The following is a 17,472-nucleotide window of genomic DNA, read 5'->3' as shown; positions in this document are numbered from 1 at the left end:
TGTGGCAAGAAAACCACAAACCCACAGTGTGACCAAACACACAAAGAAAAGTTTCCCTTTATGGGAGTCAACATTTCGATCAATGTTGAAGTTCAGTGAACACTACCCATCAAAACTATTATGCACAGTACAAGTGTATCAAACCAGAAGCTCAGGTTAATCAATACAATAAGAAATGCAGGAACTGGAAAAGCCCAGAGAAGAGTTGGCCTCTGCAGGAGAACATCTGGGTATGCTGGTGAACTCCACCTTGCAGCAGTGTGCCCTGGTCAGCAGGCCAAGGGAAAGGGACAGTTCCTCTCTCTCTTTGTGAAGCCCCTTGTGGAGCATTCTATCTCGGCCAACACAGAAATTGGCAAGTGTCTTCTAGTGACTGTGGGTGACAAAAGATCCCAGACTTCCAAAATGAAGCAAGTGCACAGTTGGAGCTAAAGTAGGACACTTTTTTTTCAGAAAAACCTTCCCCTCATTTGAAAATTCACACCATCAGTTCAGTCTTGGGAGGCTATTCTGGCACCATATAGGATTCTATCTGAGAAAAGGATCCCATCAGTTTCTCCTGTGTTCACTAAGATGATCATCATTATATTTTAAGCAATTCCTTAAGCAGTCAGGGAATCTTTAGTCATTTGGAGCTGCAAGCAACTGCAAAAGCAGTAGTGCCTTAATTGCACTCACACTCCATATGGTTTAGTTTCAAAGGCACAGGAGCAGCCTGCCAGAGCTGACAGCTCATCCTGGCGTTCAGCAGGGACGTGTGGGGTGCACAGGGCACGTTCAGTGCTCGCACTGGTGACATGCTAACCAAAATCACCTGCTAAGCCACCAGCTTCAGACAGAGCCACTGAGCTGTCTCACACAAGTGTCTCACCTGAGACAGACCACACCACACAGAGGAGTACATTTCTGGGCACAGAGAGTCCCTTGCAGTACCATTTGCAGCTGCTGAAGGTGCTCATCCTGATGCTTTCCTCAGTGCACTCTTGCATCTCAAGGTCCACTCACACAGACAAGGAGAAGTGGCATTATCAACAAATATGTAATTAAAGGGAGATCTATTCTTTGGCTAGACTGTAACTATCATTTACCAGAAAAAAAAAAAAACAACTTATGGAGAATTTCAGAAAGAAACCCCCTTAGTTATTAGGAAATATTATAGCTGAATAAATTTCTGAGACACAGCTATTAAGGGCAGAGACATGAGTGATGGAGGATACTGATGAAGAACACAAACTTGATACAGCACAGAAATAAACCTAAAACCTACTTGTGTTGCAGGACATTTTTTTTTCTGGTAATCTGATACACAAAATTTGCAGAAGACTGCAAAATGCAACTAGGTTTCACTTCACAATAAAAGCATGCTTTTCAGATTTTACAAAGGCTGAATAGAAGTGTAGGTTCTCTTGAAAAACTTCAATATCAGCTCAAATTAGAATTTCATCTGTGTTTTTTTTCCAAGGTTTGCAATTTGGGAAACAAAGAAGTGTTTCAGTTTTGTCTAAGCAGCTTCACTGTACATGGAGTGCTCTCTCAAACAGGAAAAAGCAGGAAAAAGCTGTTTCAAAAGAGAAAATTCACTTGAAGGGGCACAGCAACATTGCATCACATCATGAGGGTCACATCATTTTATATTCCCCTGTATCTTCCAGATGACTGCACAAATGTTAAGCTGCACAATAATTACTCCAGGCAATCACAGACCTAATGAGGGCAGCAGCACTGACCACCTACCTGGCAGTAACCACCAGCTTTCTTCTTTGGTAACCAACTGCACAGGCCTAAGGGGAAGCACAATCACTGTGTCCTGACATTTATGGTTTTAATTGAAGATACATAAAACCTATCATAGGCAGCCCCACGTGTTCACTGAACATATTTTGTGAACAAGAAGCATTTCAGTAACAGCAGAGCAATTCATAGAGGGAAACACACAAAAAGGTACCTTTGATATTTTTATCTAAACAAAAGACTTCAGTTTGGGCACCTGCCCAAGGCAGGGGAGATCCAAACAGCAGGACAAGCAGCTCACCTGTATTAATGTACCAATGGCTCAAATACATTTTACACCTAGGCTGAACTCCATCTTTAGCCCTTCACCAGCTGACTTCAAATGGTGACTTTCTAGAATTTCATCCTTATGGAAGAGCTGGCCCTACTAACCTTAGTCTCTATGAATATCCAAAATGCATTTACAAAATGCATTTACAAAATCAGTGTGTACTTATCCTGGTATTAGAGCCAAACATGCATGCAAAAAAAAATATTGGGGACACAGCATTATTCTTTTATTTTATTTACAGGAACATTCAGTTTTGAAGACAGTTATTTGACAGTTTTCAAAGTATTCAAGAACATTTCTAATGAAGAGAGCCTGATTGTACTTTAATTATTTCCTGCTGCTAATCAGGGTGAGATACAAGCTCTTAATACAACGGAAGCTATCTTGAGATAGGCTGAGTGCTATCCAGATGCAGTGTAGTCCTCAACAATCACTATTCCCTTCAGCCTTATTTGTTTAGTGCTCCAGCAAACAAGTAGGACTTTAGTAGCAGCCCTTAAAACAGTCTTTTGGCACTTAGGTGGTACCATACACCAACATCCAGTTTGGTAACTTTTTCTGATGGGGGTTTTTATTTTCCCCTTTTCAGTTTCACCTCCAGAAATGTCAGGTGTGTAAGTCTAAATTAACTGTAATTCAAAACCAATACACATGCTAAATGCATAGACTAACAGAAAATACAAAGCTCAGTAAAAATACTTCAGATTCCAAGTCACAAAGGGAAGGGGACAGGGGACAAGCTTGAGATTGAGTTGTCTTGTTTAGAACTCGTTAGTTATGTCAGTCAAGCTTGGGCAAAAATGGCCTTATATTTAAAAATTAAATTTCCATCTCCAAGTAAACAAAGTAATGCTTAATTAAGTGCAAAGGAGTAGCAAGCCTTTGTAAGAGGAAGTAGTAAATAGACTTCAGAAGAAATATGAAAAATACTTAGATTTCCTAGAGAATACCAAAATTCCAGTTATAAAAGCCAGCAAACATTTTCTGTTGGAGTGTGCTATTATTGATACAGTTAAACTCATAAGAAATGTCAGGATAGAGTTTGTGACAGGGAACAGACGGTTTCCTGAACTGCATCAATCAACATGCATCTCATCATATACATATTGTGTGTAGGAAGCTTACAAGAATTTTCTTCTGCTTATTTCCCTGAATCTTAAAAAAAACAAAAAGGGAAAAAAAAAAGGAGGTTACTGTGTGATGTAGTGTGACATCAATGAAGTATTTTTTTGCATAAGCAGCAACTTGGCCCACTGGAGTTAGGGGAAGTTCAATGTAATGTAATTTAAAAAACTTCCAGTTTTTTGCAAGGTTTGGAATCTCTATAGCTTGGCACATAATGTTAAGTGCCCAGCTTGTCTGAATTTTGTCTAAACTATCAGTGAGCTTAAGCATATAAAATGTTTAAGCATAGCCCTTAAGGTGTTCATTTCAGATTCAAGTTTACTTGCATATCACCTCAGTGGGTTTTTTTCCCCTCTTTACCGAATGTCTACTCAGACATGAACTGCATGTGATCAAATTAAGATGCCATCTGCCTGTGAGCTGTAATCAAACATTAACAGTGGAAAAAAAGCACTACCACCTCAATGATTCCATGGGGTTTCCTAAGGAAGCTCTTCCTTTCAATGCATGTCAGGACTGTTTCAGACAGTACTTGTCAAATGGTGCTGGAGTAGGTCCATAGCAGCTCCAAACATTTCAGGGCATCCTTTAGCCTGCTACTACATAATCACACCATGGTCTGCTATAGTTTGTCTAAGTTACCATCTCAGAAGCTCACCAAACATCAGCTCCTTTAACTCTTTGTCTTTAGACACAAAAGGTTGATGGTTTTTCCAAGCAAAGGCTTGCAAAGCTCTGAATCATCTTTTGTCTTCTATCTTGCTGTCTTCTTGCAAGAGGAAGACTTATCTGAAAACTGAAGCTTCCATTACAAGAGAAGCCAATGCCACCACTTGCTGTGGCTATTCAGTTGTAGTTGTTTTCTACTTTCAGCTGGCACTTTGTGTTCTGGGTTGTCAATAGCAGCTTATTCCACACCCCTCCCTCAGCATTCTTTAAAAGAATAGATTTTCTTAGTTAAATTTTCTTCGGTAAAAAGGCTAAATTATTTCCCAATACAGTAACTCAAACTACTTAGTGTATAATCAGTGCTTTTAGATACAACTATCCACCAGGCATTTTATTTCACAGATACCCATGGGGTCAGTTACACCTGCCGTGCAAATCACACATTTGAGTGTGATCAGTGACAATAGAAATTCAATTATCTTTGGCTTTCTAGATGAATCTTTGGATGGACTAGGGCACAGCTATGTGGCTAATTAATCTGTATGCAGATCCCATGTTAAGCAGATGGTGAAAGTTGGATGTGATTTCATAGTAACACATTTGAAAGTGACAATTCTAAATCTCTCACTTTGTCTCTGAACTGGCTTTGGAATAGCCTACTATTACCTGCAACAATCAGCTAAGTAGCATCAACATCCAAATTAACCAGATTCTTCCAGCTATTAGGACACATCTGAAACTGAGAAGCTTTCTAGACAGTGGTTACCTTTTGTTCATTTAAAAGTGTTTCAGAAAACAGAGTCACTGCTTTGACAGAGAACAACATTTTTCTGTTTGTTTGCTGATTCCTAGCCCTACTATTATGTTACTATTATACTTGATTATCACCAGCTATCCTGTCTCAAGAAGGCAATAGGCAAGTAGTCTAAATGTCACCTTTCTGTATATGCAGGAACTGTTTCCTCCAAGCTCCATTCCATGTTTGGCTTTTTTCTTGATTACTCTACATCACGTATCACCTGAAAGTCAGGTGATTCAACCATCTGCAATGCCACATCATCTTCATTTGTCCAGCTATAACGAGACTACCTGATGTTAAAAAGTTTCCCATTTTCCACTTTGAAAATTTCTTGGAGTTAAACATAGACACACCACATCCCTCAAACTGTTACAGAACATGAAAGAGGAGAAAAATAATTCAGCAACACTGAATCTCAACCACTTCCATATAGAGTTGAAAATTAACTAACACTGTCCCAAAAAGCCAGAGCAGAAAGGTTAAGAGACAAATATAGAACAAAATATTACCTACTCTACATCTTAGAACGGCATTAGGCATTCTCTTGTTAATAAAGCCCTGACTAGGTGCATTAGTGAGAAATAATTTACCCAAGAATATAAAAGTGAAAATCCTATGGAAGAGATTGCTACCTCTCCCAGCTGGAAAAGAGGGATATGAGATGACTGAACAAAGGAAAACCCTAAGGACATAGTAGGAGCAAAGGTATAGGGAAGGGATAGGAGACAGACAACCTGCTGAATTAACAGAAACAAGCAGGCATTTTTAAGATGCCTGACAACTTTTCAATGGGAAATACTTTCATTATTAATCCTCAATAGAACTGAATGAAACACACTATGAAAGAACAGAGGCAAGGAGAACTTGCAAGTTCTGGTTTATACCATTGAGTGTACAAAGCCAGAGGACACCAGGGGCTTTGCTGGCTGATCAAGTAACAATCCCACAGCGAGAGATTCTGGAAAACCATATTTCTGTCCACACAAACCTTGGTAATGGCCACACCAATTCTAGAAAATTAGAGACTGCTCAATTTTGTTAGATGCAGTAGATACATCTGTGCCACGTGACTTAAGGTGTGAAGTCCACCCAGGAAGAATTCAGGGTAGGGGGAAGTGTAAAGCAGAATACTTGACTTTTTAGTTAAAGCTAGAGGGACTTAAGAACTAATCTTTTAGTACTCAGTTTTAGAACTTCTTGAAGAATCAACACAAAACACATCCAAACAGGTGAGATGTTTTGCCTTGCCCAATATTTGTTTCTTCTGCCACTAATGCAGGGTCATTAGCGGTATTTATGGCCACAGGAAACGGATCCAGATGAAAGTGAGCAACACACTGAGATGTCACAAGCATTACTAACAAAGCACTGCACTCTGAAACAGTGTGTTCCTTCCTCTGGCCACCTCTTAAGCCTTTTGTCCACTTGCTTAGCCTAGCTAGATAAACCAATCTACATTTGATGCTATCCATCAATCTGAATTTTAAAGCTAATACAAAGACATTTTATTTGCCCATAGCCATTTCACTCTTACCTCTCAGTTCACATCAAAGAAGCAAAGAACTTTGTTAGCTGTGGGATTAAAGTCAGGCTCCTTCAGTTTTTATGCTTAATAGGTGCAATCACATCAGTGGCTGATGTTTGGTCTTACAAGAGCCAGGTTAGTCAAACACAACACAGAAATCCAACTGCTCTACTTGACAACGAATTAAGCTTTTGCCACAAATAGTGCCTGAAAGCAATTATTCCCAAATTATGACAGCAGTTCAGAAAAGTTATTTATATCTCTGAATTCTTTTTCTTGTGAGTACAAAACACAGTAGAGACCACACCTGGACAACTGTCTGCTGCTCTGCTGACCAGCCAGAAGGCAACTGGCAGGGCTGAAACATCTTCTGTGGGTACGCTGCTGCACTGCACACAACCTCCTACTGCATATAGCCATATGTCAGCAGGGAAAGCATCATTTTCTGGAGTTGGTTATAAGCTGAACTGCGTAAACAACACTGGCCCAAAATATTTTGCTGTCAAGGAATGGGAGCTGTTCAAACACAGAATATCTTGTCAGACAGAGGGCTGTAAGACTTCTTAATAAGACAGACAAGATGAGGTGTCAGGGAAACTGAACCTGCAGGCACACCTTCCTAGGAACAGGATCTAATGTGGCAACACTATTAGAAGTGATAATTCAGAGATCCAAGACAGTAATAAAGAAATAAAATCTAACATTGGGAAAAGGACAAAAAAAAAAGACAGTGGAATCTTTTATAGCATATCTTAAACTTCTTCCTCTGACAATCAGTATTGGATAAGTTATTTCCTGTTAGATAATATATAAGATAATAATATACCTCTGTTAGATAATAAATCTAATTTAACCTAGTACATTTCAGACTGGAATATAATAAATCTGTGGCTAAACTCAGTCAAATTGAAATGATGTTTTAATATATTTAGCACACTCTATGCATTCTGTGTGTAGCCCTGCACAGAAATGCAAATTTATCTCAGTTGATGAGGAAGCTGGAGTCTGCTTGATTTTTCAACTTGGTCTCAAAATAGTGAGGTGAATTCCAATTTACAGCCTTGATTAGTAGTCCCACAAAGGGGTAGAATAGTCACAGTTTTACTTGTAGGCTTTTAAATAAAATTTATTTCCTAGTGACAATTGAATGATCTAGATTTAGATATAGCATAAAATCAAAACTAGGATCACAAAACAAGTACAGAAAAAATTTCACTGTGGGGCTGTCAGTGCAGAATAAAATGCTTAACACATCCTACTTGAGTTTCTCACGTTTGAATAATTACTACTAAGATTCACAGTGTAATTTTTTGGCATTTTCAATATAATTCAGCTATTAGTATGAAGCCATTCATCAAGAACCATGTCATGCCTTTTAATAAATGTGGAAATATCACATCTTTACCTTCTGTCAGAAAGTCAAACCCAGTCTCCCACTACTCTGAACATGTACCACAGGTGGACAAAAAACCCCAGGCCACCTCCCACAGGGCAGTCAAGGAGCAAACTACACAGACATTTCTTTTTTCACCTGGAGCTTTACCTGTCTTTGTCAGCAACCCCTGAAGTGGCCCAAGTTGTCAAAACAATGTTGTCTGCTCTGCAACTATCTGTTGGTACAGCACTCACTCAGCCTTCACACAGCACAGTGGTTCAGATAGAGTAGTTTCAGTTCTGTGGCATTAAAAAGTTACTGTAATAATATGGGTTTTAATCACCTATATAACAACATAGCACCTGAACCTGTGTCCCTCAGAGGACAAAAGAGAAGTAACATTGCCAGAAAGAAGGAAAAGTTAACTCAGAAGGTGAAAAGTTTCCCTTCATTTTTCATGAATTATCACACATTTTTATTTTGCTTTCCTTGAGCTCAATACACAATACAATAGATCATTTGTGACTGAACAGTGGGAGTCCTTTAATAATACCTTGTTAAGTGTTTCCTTACTTTTAGTTGTACAATTTCTTAATTTTAATTTGTATTGTATCCACAGTAATTTTGGACATATGCCAAACATTAAATTTTTATAATTAGACTACCTTGTAGAATGTAGAGATATTGGGCAGAGGACAATTTACATTTACCAATGCTAGAGATGAGAATTAATCTTCCCCTCCTTCCCTACCTCCCTCACCAGTGATTCTGGGTGTTCAGTTCATCTAAGTGCTGGATTTTCACAGTACTATATGCTTCCTGCTATGTAAGATGAAAGTTGAGAGGATTTCAGCATGCAACACCACACTATCCCAAAGTGGTACAGTTAGGAAAAAAAGCATGCTCTGCATATACAACCACAGATGAGACATACCACCAAAAAAGTGTATGCATTTTACCAGACTTTGCATTTTAAAAAATCTTAAATCTAAACAACAGAAGAAAATTTTATATTTTGTATGTTTTTATTCCAATCAAATTACAAATAGAAGCATTTGAAAATGTACAAAAATAAAAAAAGACATTTTCTACATCTTAAAAAAGCAGATCAAACTTACTTCTATATGTACAATCCTTTCAGTGAGAAAGCCTAATCAGCAGACATTTTTTCTGTTCTCTTCTGAGCAATCTATGCCAAATCCCCTTCCCCCAAATCCAGCCACATTTAAAACTAAAAGCAACATTTCAAAAAGCTAATACACTAAATGTCCCTGAACAGATTACAAAGAAACCATTTTTCACAGGTAATAAACCTGCAGGTGATAACGTATTTCCCTAATGACTTTAGGACAAACTACATCCTGATGAGTAGTTTGCAAATCAAGCTTTCTGTAGTTTGTTGATATATAACTTGGACAACACACTCAGATTACATTTTTATTTTTAAGCTATTTACACAAATTAAAAAACCAATTATAGCTTTGTTGATAGCATTCTTCATTCCCCCAAAGTTTTAACTCTTCCAAGAAAGGAAAAATAAAGTATCTGCAAATAATTATAAAAAGCAGTAGAAGAGGTCTGAATCCAAAATAATTGTTTTCTTCAAAAGGGATTGCAATGATCACCTGCTCAATACCACATTGTACTAATGAATGCCGAGGAAGCGCTGCCACACCGAAAGTTTTGAACCATTCTATAATGTCTAGTCAAATATTTTTGGTATCAAGTTTTGCTCAGTAATATTGATCAAAATATCTTAAGCAGTATAGTTAATCTCAGTTAATCTCTGTCACTCATTTGGCCAAGACACTGTTTTCTTTCAGTGTTCTGACAGCTGATGCTTTTGGAGCTGCAGTAGTGTAAGGATAGGTGAGGCAATGCTCGTGTAAAGAGGTAGCTACTTAAACTAACATTATGGAAAAACATTTTTGGGAGACATAAGCCCTTCTTTAGGTCTCAAATACAGCAGGAAATTTTAAAATTGAAAACAGTTTCTCAATTTACATGAATGTGCCCAGTTCCTCAGAGAAGAAGCAAGGTGACCATGCTTCAAAGATAGCTCCCACAAAGCAGGTTTTGTCCAACCTTTCTTTTTGCCATTCCTTCAGTTGTCAACTTCAACCACACCATTTAACAGAAAGCTGCTTAGCAAGAGAATAGTTATTACCTACTTCTACTGTGTCCAGAATACAGGCACCCAAGCCATAATTTCCTAGCTGCTACCTGTAACGAGCTAGAAGCATTTAATTTACCTGGCCCTGTTGTGGACAGGGATCTCATTAAATTGTACTGTGATGGAGATGAATGCAGGTTGAATACAGGTTTAACAATGGCTCCCTGCCTGCAGCACACTCACCTATGCTAGCTTTCAATTCTGCTGCTTCTAAAGCTTGACTCTTACCTCTAAAAATTCCAAACATCTGCAGAGAAACACACTAATATCCCAGAAGTAATGCTCAGTTCTGTACAACAGATAGTTCAGCATGATACAGCCATTCTTAACATTTGGTCCTTCACATCATCTGACTGAAAATCACCATTCAGTACTTGTGTGCATATGTACTTAAAGAATACTCAAGTCTGTTAAGTTTCTCTGGCAAATTTTAGACACAACACATTTTTCTACTGTCTTAAAATATTTTAAGATTGTCCTATAAGCTCATTTCAGCACCAACACATTATAACTAACACATTATAGAATTTTTTACTTGCTAAATAGTTACTTTTTAGTTGAAAGGAAAAGTTATTTTTCTGGAAAGATCCTGAGCACAATTTTAAGCATTACTACAGACACACAAAGATTCATGTGGGACACTGTTAGCACTGGTAACATCAGGACATTCTCCAGTTACTTCACACTACTGGTTAAGATTAAAGGATAGTTCTGACAAGCATTTGAAGTTGACTGAAGTTTTTCTTTTCTTGCTAAGACATGATGCACAGCTTTGTCGCAAACTGAGAAAAAAATAGGGAATGTATTTATTACGAAGGAAAATAAACTCTGCAGCATCTAAAGTAGGAGTCACTTGGGAAAACAGCTAAATAGCTGTTTAAGGGTAAGATGTAGCTTCACAAAAGACACAAAAAGTTCTGTCTGCCTAGTCATCTACCTCCTTTAACTAAGTTTCATGTAGACCTAACTGTAAAACCAAAGCCAGCAACAGGCAGAACCAAGAGACAATAATAAGCTTTTGATGTAAGGCAATTGCTTCACTTTTAACAAGGTGAGAAGACAAACAGTGTAGTTTATGGACCAGCCAGTCAGTATTTGAGAGGTAGTCTAGTCGTTCATTTGACTGAGAGAGGTAGAGATGGTTGAGAAATCAATAGCAAAGGCCAGTCAAAATCATATCTCAAGTTTTCTGAGATGGAAAAAAAGATGTCTCAGCCTGAGACTGCTAATGTCACAAGGCAGTCAGTTGTCTTGTTCATATGTATGGGTAAGATTAGTGTAAAATATCCAGAGATTGCTCCCAGAGATAGTCAGTGAAAAAGCTTAACTACATTTTGGCATGTGCCAACCAATTAATACAGGTTATGCATCTTATGACTGTGAAGGTTAATAAAGCTAAGTGGCTCTCCTCATTTGGCAGATCGATACTACTACAATAACAAAGACATACCAAAGACTAGAAGCAAGTCTCAAATTCCATATTGTTTACCTATATAAAATTCAATTTCTTCACACATGAAAGAAACCCAAATAATTTTAGAGATGAAAGCCAACAAGACGTGAGGGTCATACAGTCAACAGGTAATAAAACCCTTGTTAAAGACATCTGGATACAGAATCATACATAATGCTCCCTTGGATTGATGTAGACTCTTCCAGGTCCTGAGTTTTGTGGGTATCTGTTGCTCCAATTTTTGTAGTAAGTTTGCTGATAAACAGGATACATAGGCTGAAGATCCTCTTGCTCCTGTGGCTCTTCAGCCCCACAGGTAAGTTGCCTTCCATTCACACCTTTCTAAACACACACAAGCAGTAATAAGTTTCATAGTTCATGTATAGGACCTGCAATTACTATTCTTGGTAAAGCTTTAAGCAAAATCAAAGATACAAGATCTCCAAGACAATCCTAAGAGTAAAGAAACAGGAACTTAAAAATTCCACTAACAGACAGAGTTAACCTCATATGTTTGTTTCAAATGAAGTTGGATTCTAAAGCTCAATAAATCTAAAGAGCAAACCACCAGCTACAAAAATGTCTGTCAACACTCCTCTGCTTTATGTTACTCACCAAGAAATGAAAACTGGAGTGTTTAAGTATTTAAATTAGTCAGCAAACTACTATAGGATATTAAAATGGTGCTGCCATTTTTCACTTAACCCACACAACAGTTATTGACCAGGATGGACAAATATTTTTTTTTGTTCATGAAAACCAACATTATAAGTTTATTTTATGGAATAAGACGGAATCAAAGCTTCAATCAGGAATTCAAGCCATCTTATTATTTACCATGTGCTGCAAGTTTCCAGCATCTCTCTCTCCATACTGGCTCTGCAAAGCAAAATGTTCTTTCTGAAAGAAGAAAAGTTACAGGGGAAACAAGTTAAGATTCAACACTGCAGAACAGTTTTGGTTAAGACAAAAAACACCAGTCATCCCAAAATAAACTGTCTTAGGAAGTGTCTTAACTGATTCTCATTTAGAATCCTTCTTACAATCCAATGGCTGGTAGAAAAAAGAAGAAGATGAATCAGGGTCACTGTCACAGCTGTGTTCGCTCTCCAAATATCTTGTCTCCCTCCCAATCTCCTGTGTACACCTCAAACCTCTCTGCTGGCAGAATAGATCCTGATGCTGTCCAGCAATAAAAAACATTCCTGAGTCATCAACACTATTTTCAGCACAAATCCCAAACATGGCCCTATAACAGTTACTACAAAGAAAATTAGCTCAACCCCAGCCAAACTGCCAACTGTAAGGGATGAGGCTCAAGATCATCTAAAGAATCTGGAGGTGAACAAGTTCATGGGACCTGATGAGATACATTTGCAAGTTCTGAAGACACTTTCACAGGAAGTGACCAACCCACTATCCATCCTATATTAGTAGTGGCAGGCCCGTAGTTCCCATTGTCTGGGAAAGGGGAAGTAGGACCCCCATGCCTAAAAATGGAGGTAAAGATGACCTGAGAAATTCCAGGTCAGTCACACTTCAATACCAAAAAGATGAAGGAGCAGATTCTCCTGGAAACTATGCTAAGGCATTTGGAAAATAAGGAGGTGGTTGGTGACTGTCAACATGGTCTCACTAAAGGCAAATTGAGCCTTACAAATTTAGTGGCAGTCTATAACAGGATCAGAGTGTTGGTGGAAAACAGAAGAACAACTGATGTCACCTACCTGGACTTGTGGAAAGCATTTGATGCTGTCTCACATGACATCCTTTTCTCTAAACTGAGGAGACATGGATTTAAGGTGGACCACTCAGTGGATAAAAAACTGACTGGATGGTCACATACATGGAGTGGCTCAAAGTCCAAGCAAAGACCAGCGACAAGCATCATTCCTCAGGGGTCCCTATAAGGACCAGCACTGTTTAACATCTTTTTGCAATGTGACAGTGGGATCAAGGCATCCTCAGTGAGTTTGCTAATGACACCAAGCTGGAGGCAAAGGGATGCCCTCCAAAGGGACCTTGGCAGGCTTGAGAGGTGGTTCTGTGTGAGCCTCATGAAATCCAACAAGGCCTAGAGCAAAGTCCTGCACCTGGGTTGGGACAATCATAAACACAGGCTGGGCAGAGAAGCGATTGAGAGCAGACCTGAGGAGGAGGACTTGGGATTATTGGTGGATGAGAAGTTACTTCATGCAGAAGCATTGAAATCTCCCTTCTTTCAAATGTATTTTTATCTTCACCATTATGATAGAAAAACTTCATTTGGGCTGTTTCCACACATCCAGTTAATCACCAACTGCCTGAATTAATGGCTGATCTAAATCACACCAAGTAATGCCATCTAGGAATTATGATTTAGGGTACAGTTTGTACTGTCGTATCATCATCATCATCACTCCTAATTAAGTTCTTCATTTATGCCACACTTACTATAGGACCACAATAGGCTAAAGCAACATCTTTGCACAATTGTATGTATATTTTTTGTTTTGCAGTTCCTTCTTTTCCCAACAGTCTCACAGTGGCAGCAACAACACAAAGTAGCTAGGTTGCTGATCTTTCTGCAGAAGTCCCTCCACAACAAGTATTCATACAGGTAAGTAACATTTGCAGTGGTCATACATCCATATTCTTATCTTCAAGAATTATTTTGAAGAGAATCTGATCTCAGTAATATTTCATTCTTTCTTACTTTCTCCCCCTTCCTTAACTTTTTACCTTTCCACATTTGTTTAATTAAAGTTTTGAAGCAATTTTGAGTTAAGTTTTAATATGACCCCCAAATGCATTGTAAAATTACTTAAAAAATCACCTAATATTTCCTAACCTTCTCCACTCCTCCAACAGTCATTTTTCATCATCTCCACGGGTCTATTTTTCCAAATTTAGTTTGTCAAACTTTTTGTCTTGTAATTCCATTTAAAAGTGTTCCCTCCTGCCCTTAAAGTCACTGTGATTTTGTTTCTCAAGTCCTAAAATGCAGTCTGCATTTCTGAGAATATGTGATTTACCACTTAGCAGGCAGCACTGTTCTTTCATACCTAAGAGCTAAGAGCATGAGTTCACCACTCAAGGAGGCAAAACACACACGGGGAAACAAGAACAGTCCCATCTCCACCAAAAGCTAATGTTCTTTAAACAAAAAAACAAACCAAATCAGCAACAAAAAAAATTTGCCTTCTTGAAAAATTCTACCAATAGTGGATGTGGACTTGATTTAGACACACACTGGAAACCAGAGTAGCAAATTCCAGCTGGTTATTCAATTAAAACTGTTGGTCAAAGGAAATAATCTCTTGGCTAAAGCTAGTATTTAGACATTTATTTCCGTTAGATAAAATGAAACTCTTGCCTCAAGCATAACAGAGCACATACTGATTAGAGGCTGTACTGGCTAGGAAGACAACCTCCAGCTCCAGGTCTTTTCAGCTCTGGAGTTTCACACAGAGAAAAAGACAGGTACGCTAACAGTGTTATGCCAACATCCATTTCTTAAATAAAGCCTAGTTAACACCTAACCTGAAGAAGAATCTTTCTCCTCCCAAAACAACTTAAAACTCTGTTTATCCAACTTTAGGAAAACAAATATTCAATTCATTCTCTATGTTTTTTTTCTCTATTTACAAATACATTTTCACAAAACATTTAATTAAACATTCCAACGCCACAGTCAGCTTCAGCCATGTTCTTTAGTACCCATTAACAGAAGCCACAGTAAGCACAACCTAGAAAAAATTCAGACAGCAAAGTTCTGAAGAGGAAAGTAATAAGTTACACACTCTCTTATGCCTACCTCTTTTATAAGTTGTTCTGTAAAGGAAAAATAATTTAATTTCTTAGTTTTGTCATTTTACCATCCAGCAGCACAACATATGCACAAATATCACAATAGACCACATCTTTTGATTCTATAAGAGAATATTTTTTCAAATACTTTAAGCAGGAATATTAGAAGAAGAGTGATTCATCAAAAATTGCAGTTGTTGAGTACTGTAGAAACAGAAGAAATAGTTATGATGCCCAACCTGAGCACAGAAAAGCACTGGTTCTTATGTGTCATCTTTGATGCTATACCACCTTTTAGGTAAGAAGATGAAAACCTATTATTATTTATGCCAACAAAATGTTTCCTACCTTCCCAATGTTATAATCATCAGGCTGCTACTAAAGGCAGCAGTGGATCTCAGAATAGTTTCCCTACTTCACTCAGCAACAATACACACAAGTATTACCCATTAAAACGTTTACAGCATAAGGAATGCTTTAATCAGCAACTGGTATTTGGTGAGCTTTAGTAACATCAACCACAATCTACAAGGATATTTTCAATGTTATTAAAAACTCCATCAAAATTCTTCTTAAAAGTAGGTGAAGACTTTTTTTCCCCTTCTATGAGAAAGGACTTTTTTAGGTCTTTAAAGCTCCAAAGATACATCATAATATTGGAAAAATGGTATCTCTTATTAAAAAAATGATTGCTTTAATTAGCTCAGTGTTATAGTTCAGCACCGTAGTGGTTAGAATCACATTATATATGGTATGTACTGAAGATGGAACAAAAATTTTATTAAAAACAATTACAATTCTTACAAATACTCATAGGTCATGGGAGTTTTCTTCAATGTAAACAGAAATCTAAAAAATCTGACTGATTAATTTAATAGAAACACACACACAGAGAAAAGACACCTTAGGGCCCATGGCCAGGGTCTATAACTGACTAGTTTATTATATGAAGTGTAATAATCAATGATAGTAGCTTAAGTCATCTCTCAAGAACAGATCTCCTTTATAATGCTTAGTGCAAGAGAAGCCTGAATTCACCTGGAGTTTCCCAAGCAGTCCAATCCACCTCAAAATCATGCTGTAAAGAACGTAGCCTTACCCTTCCTTGCTCCCCGCTTATTCAAAATGTTTCATTTGCTAGAATCATCTTTCCATCTTTTCTTCTGTGAGCCTATTTGATCAGACTACACCCACACAAACACTAAATGCTAGTAAAGATGCTTTTTGCCTATTGCTGTCTTCTTTGGACAGATTTAGATAAGAAGCTACCCCTGAAAGTACACTAAAAATTCAACTGTTTGTCACAAAATTGGTATGGGTCTTTAACTGCTGGTAAATGCAAGAAGATAAAATTAGGACTTACATAATTGTAAGTATTTAGAAGTGATTTAGTCATCTTCAATGAGAATTATACTCATACTTTGGTAAATTAGCCATGTCAAAGCCCAAATCCCAATCTATCCCCACCCCTCAAATACTAATAACTCAAAAGAATGGCAGTTGTTACTAGCAAAGGAGCTGATGTTAAGTCACTTTTTATGCTTACCAAGCATAATTTTTCCCCCTTATGAAGACTGCTTTATAAAGCTATATATATTCTCTCACCACAGAATTTCAACTATAGGTTTTTCTAATTCAAAAGGAGCTGTGTCTGTCAAAGGCTGTTAGAAATACAAGATGATCTGTCTACCAGCTTCTTGACCTCTAGGATGACTTTAACATCACAGAAAGAGATTTGGATATCACATACGTAGGGAAACAGCTTGGTTGTGAAACCATTGAGAAGCTCCATATATTACCAGGAAACATAATCAGACCAAATTAACATAATAAAGCAAAGTTAACACTTTCCTTAAGTCAATTTAAGATGCACATGAACAGTTACTCACCTGAAGCATAACTTCTTTCTGTGGTACTGATAGTGTTCTCTCCTCAAACGAGGCTGGTTTGTGAGTGGGTGGAAGATCAATCCTGTAGTAAAGAGGGAATGAAATATGACACATCATGTTTGTGAAGTCCAAATGAATGATCAGATATTAACTGCCAAATCACCCAACACTCAGTACTCAGGAACAAACACTTTTCAGTCAGCAATGACTCAGATGTCATATATTGTAATGGACCACTGGCTATTATTCAGCCATACACTTTTTGTAGAAAAGCACCATCCAGAATTTGTTATTTGTTGCATCCTGTGTTAAGCAGGCTGGACTTTCCCCCATATACTCCAACTAAGGAGGATTTGACGCTACTGGTATCTAACATATTTCTAAGTTACAAGATACAGCTTGAACCACATTTTTAACTATAGCTTTTCTTAAAAAGCATTTGAGAAAGCCTTACTAGCAATTCTTACATGCAAGACTTATTCTATTTTAACTTTCTCAGTGAAAGCAAATGGGTATAAAATAATTTAAATGTTAAAGATCATTCACATGAATATGCTTCAGATACAGAATTTAAGAGAAACAAACAAGAAACAGCATTTCTACCCATGTTAGA

General features: G+C 37.7%; 1 protein-coding gene across 1 annotated transcript in view; it reads right to left on the bottom strand.

The window, feature by feature from the left end:
• Positions 1-8,561: 8,561 nt before the first annotated feature.
• The window catches only part of NECTIN3 (nectin cell adhesion molecule 3), a 58,268-nt gene continuing 49,357 nt past the window's right edge, over positions 8,562-17,472 (bottom strand). Inside the window, exons 7-9 of the mRNA XM_086883284.1 lie at positions 16,860-16,941; positions 12,019-12,081; positions 8,562-11,523 (exon numbers count right to left, since the gene is read on the bottom strand). Of these exons, the coding sequence (XP_086739410.1) occupies positions 11,347-11,523; positions 12,019-12,081; positions 16,860-16,941 (322 nt within the window). The 3' untranslated portion in view covers positions 8,562-11,346. The remainder of the gene's footprint in view (positions 11,524-12,018; positions 12,082-16,859; positions 16,942-17,472) is intronic.

Source organism: Cyanistes caeruleus, chromosome 3 (genome assembly GCF_971803275.1).
Source record: "Cyanistes caeruleus chromosome 3, bCyaCae1.hap1.1, whole genome shotgun sequence".
Taxonomy (NCBI): domain Eukaryota; kingdom Metazoa; phylum Chordata; class Aves; order Passeriformes; family Paridae; genus Cyanistes; species Cyanistes caeruleus.
Note: the sequence above shows the minus strand (reverse complement) of the source record. Positions and strands in the feature narration are given on the sequence as shown.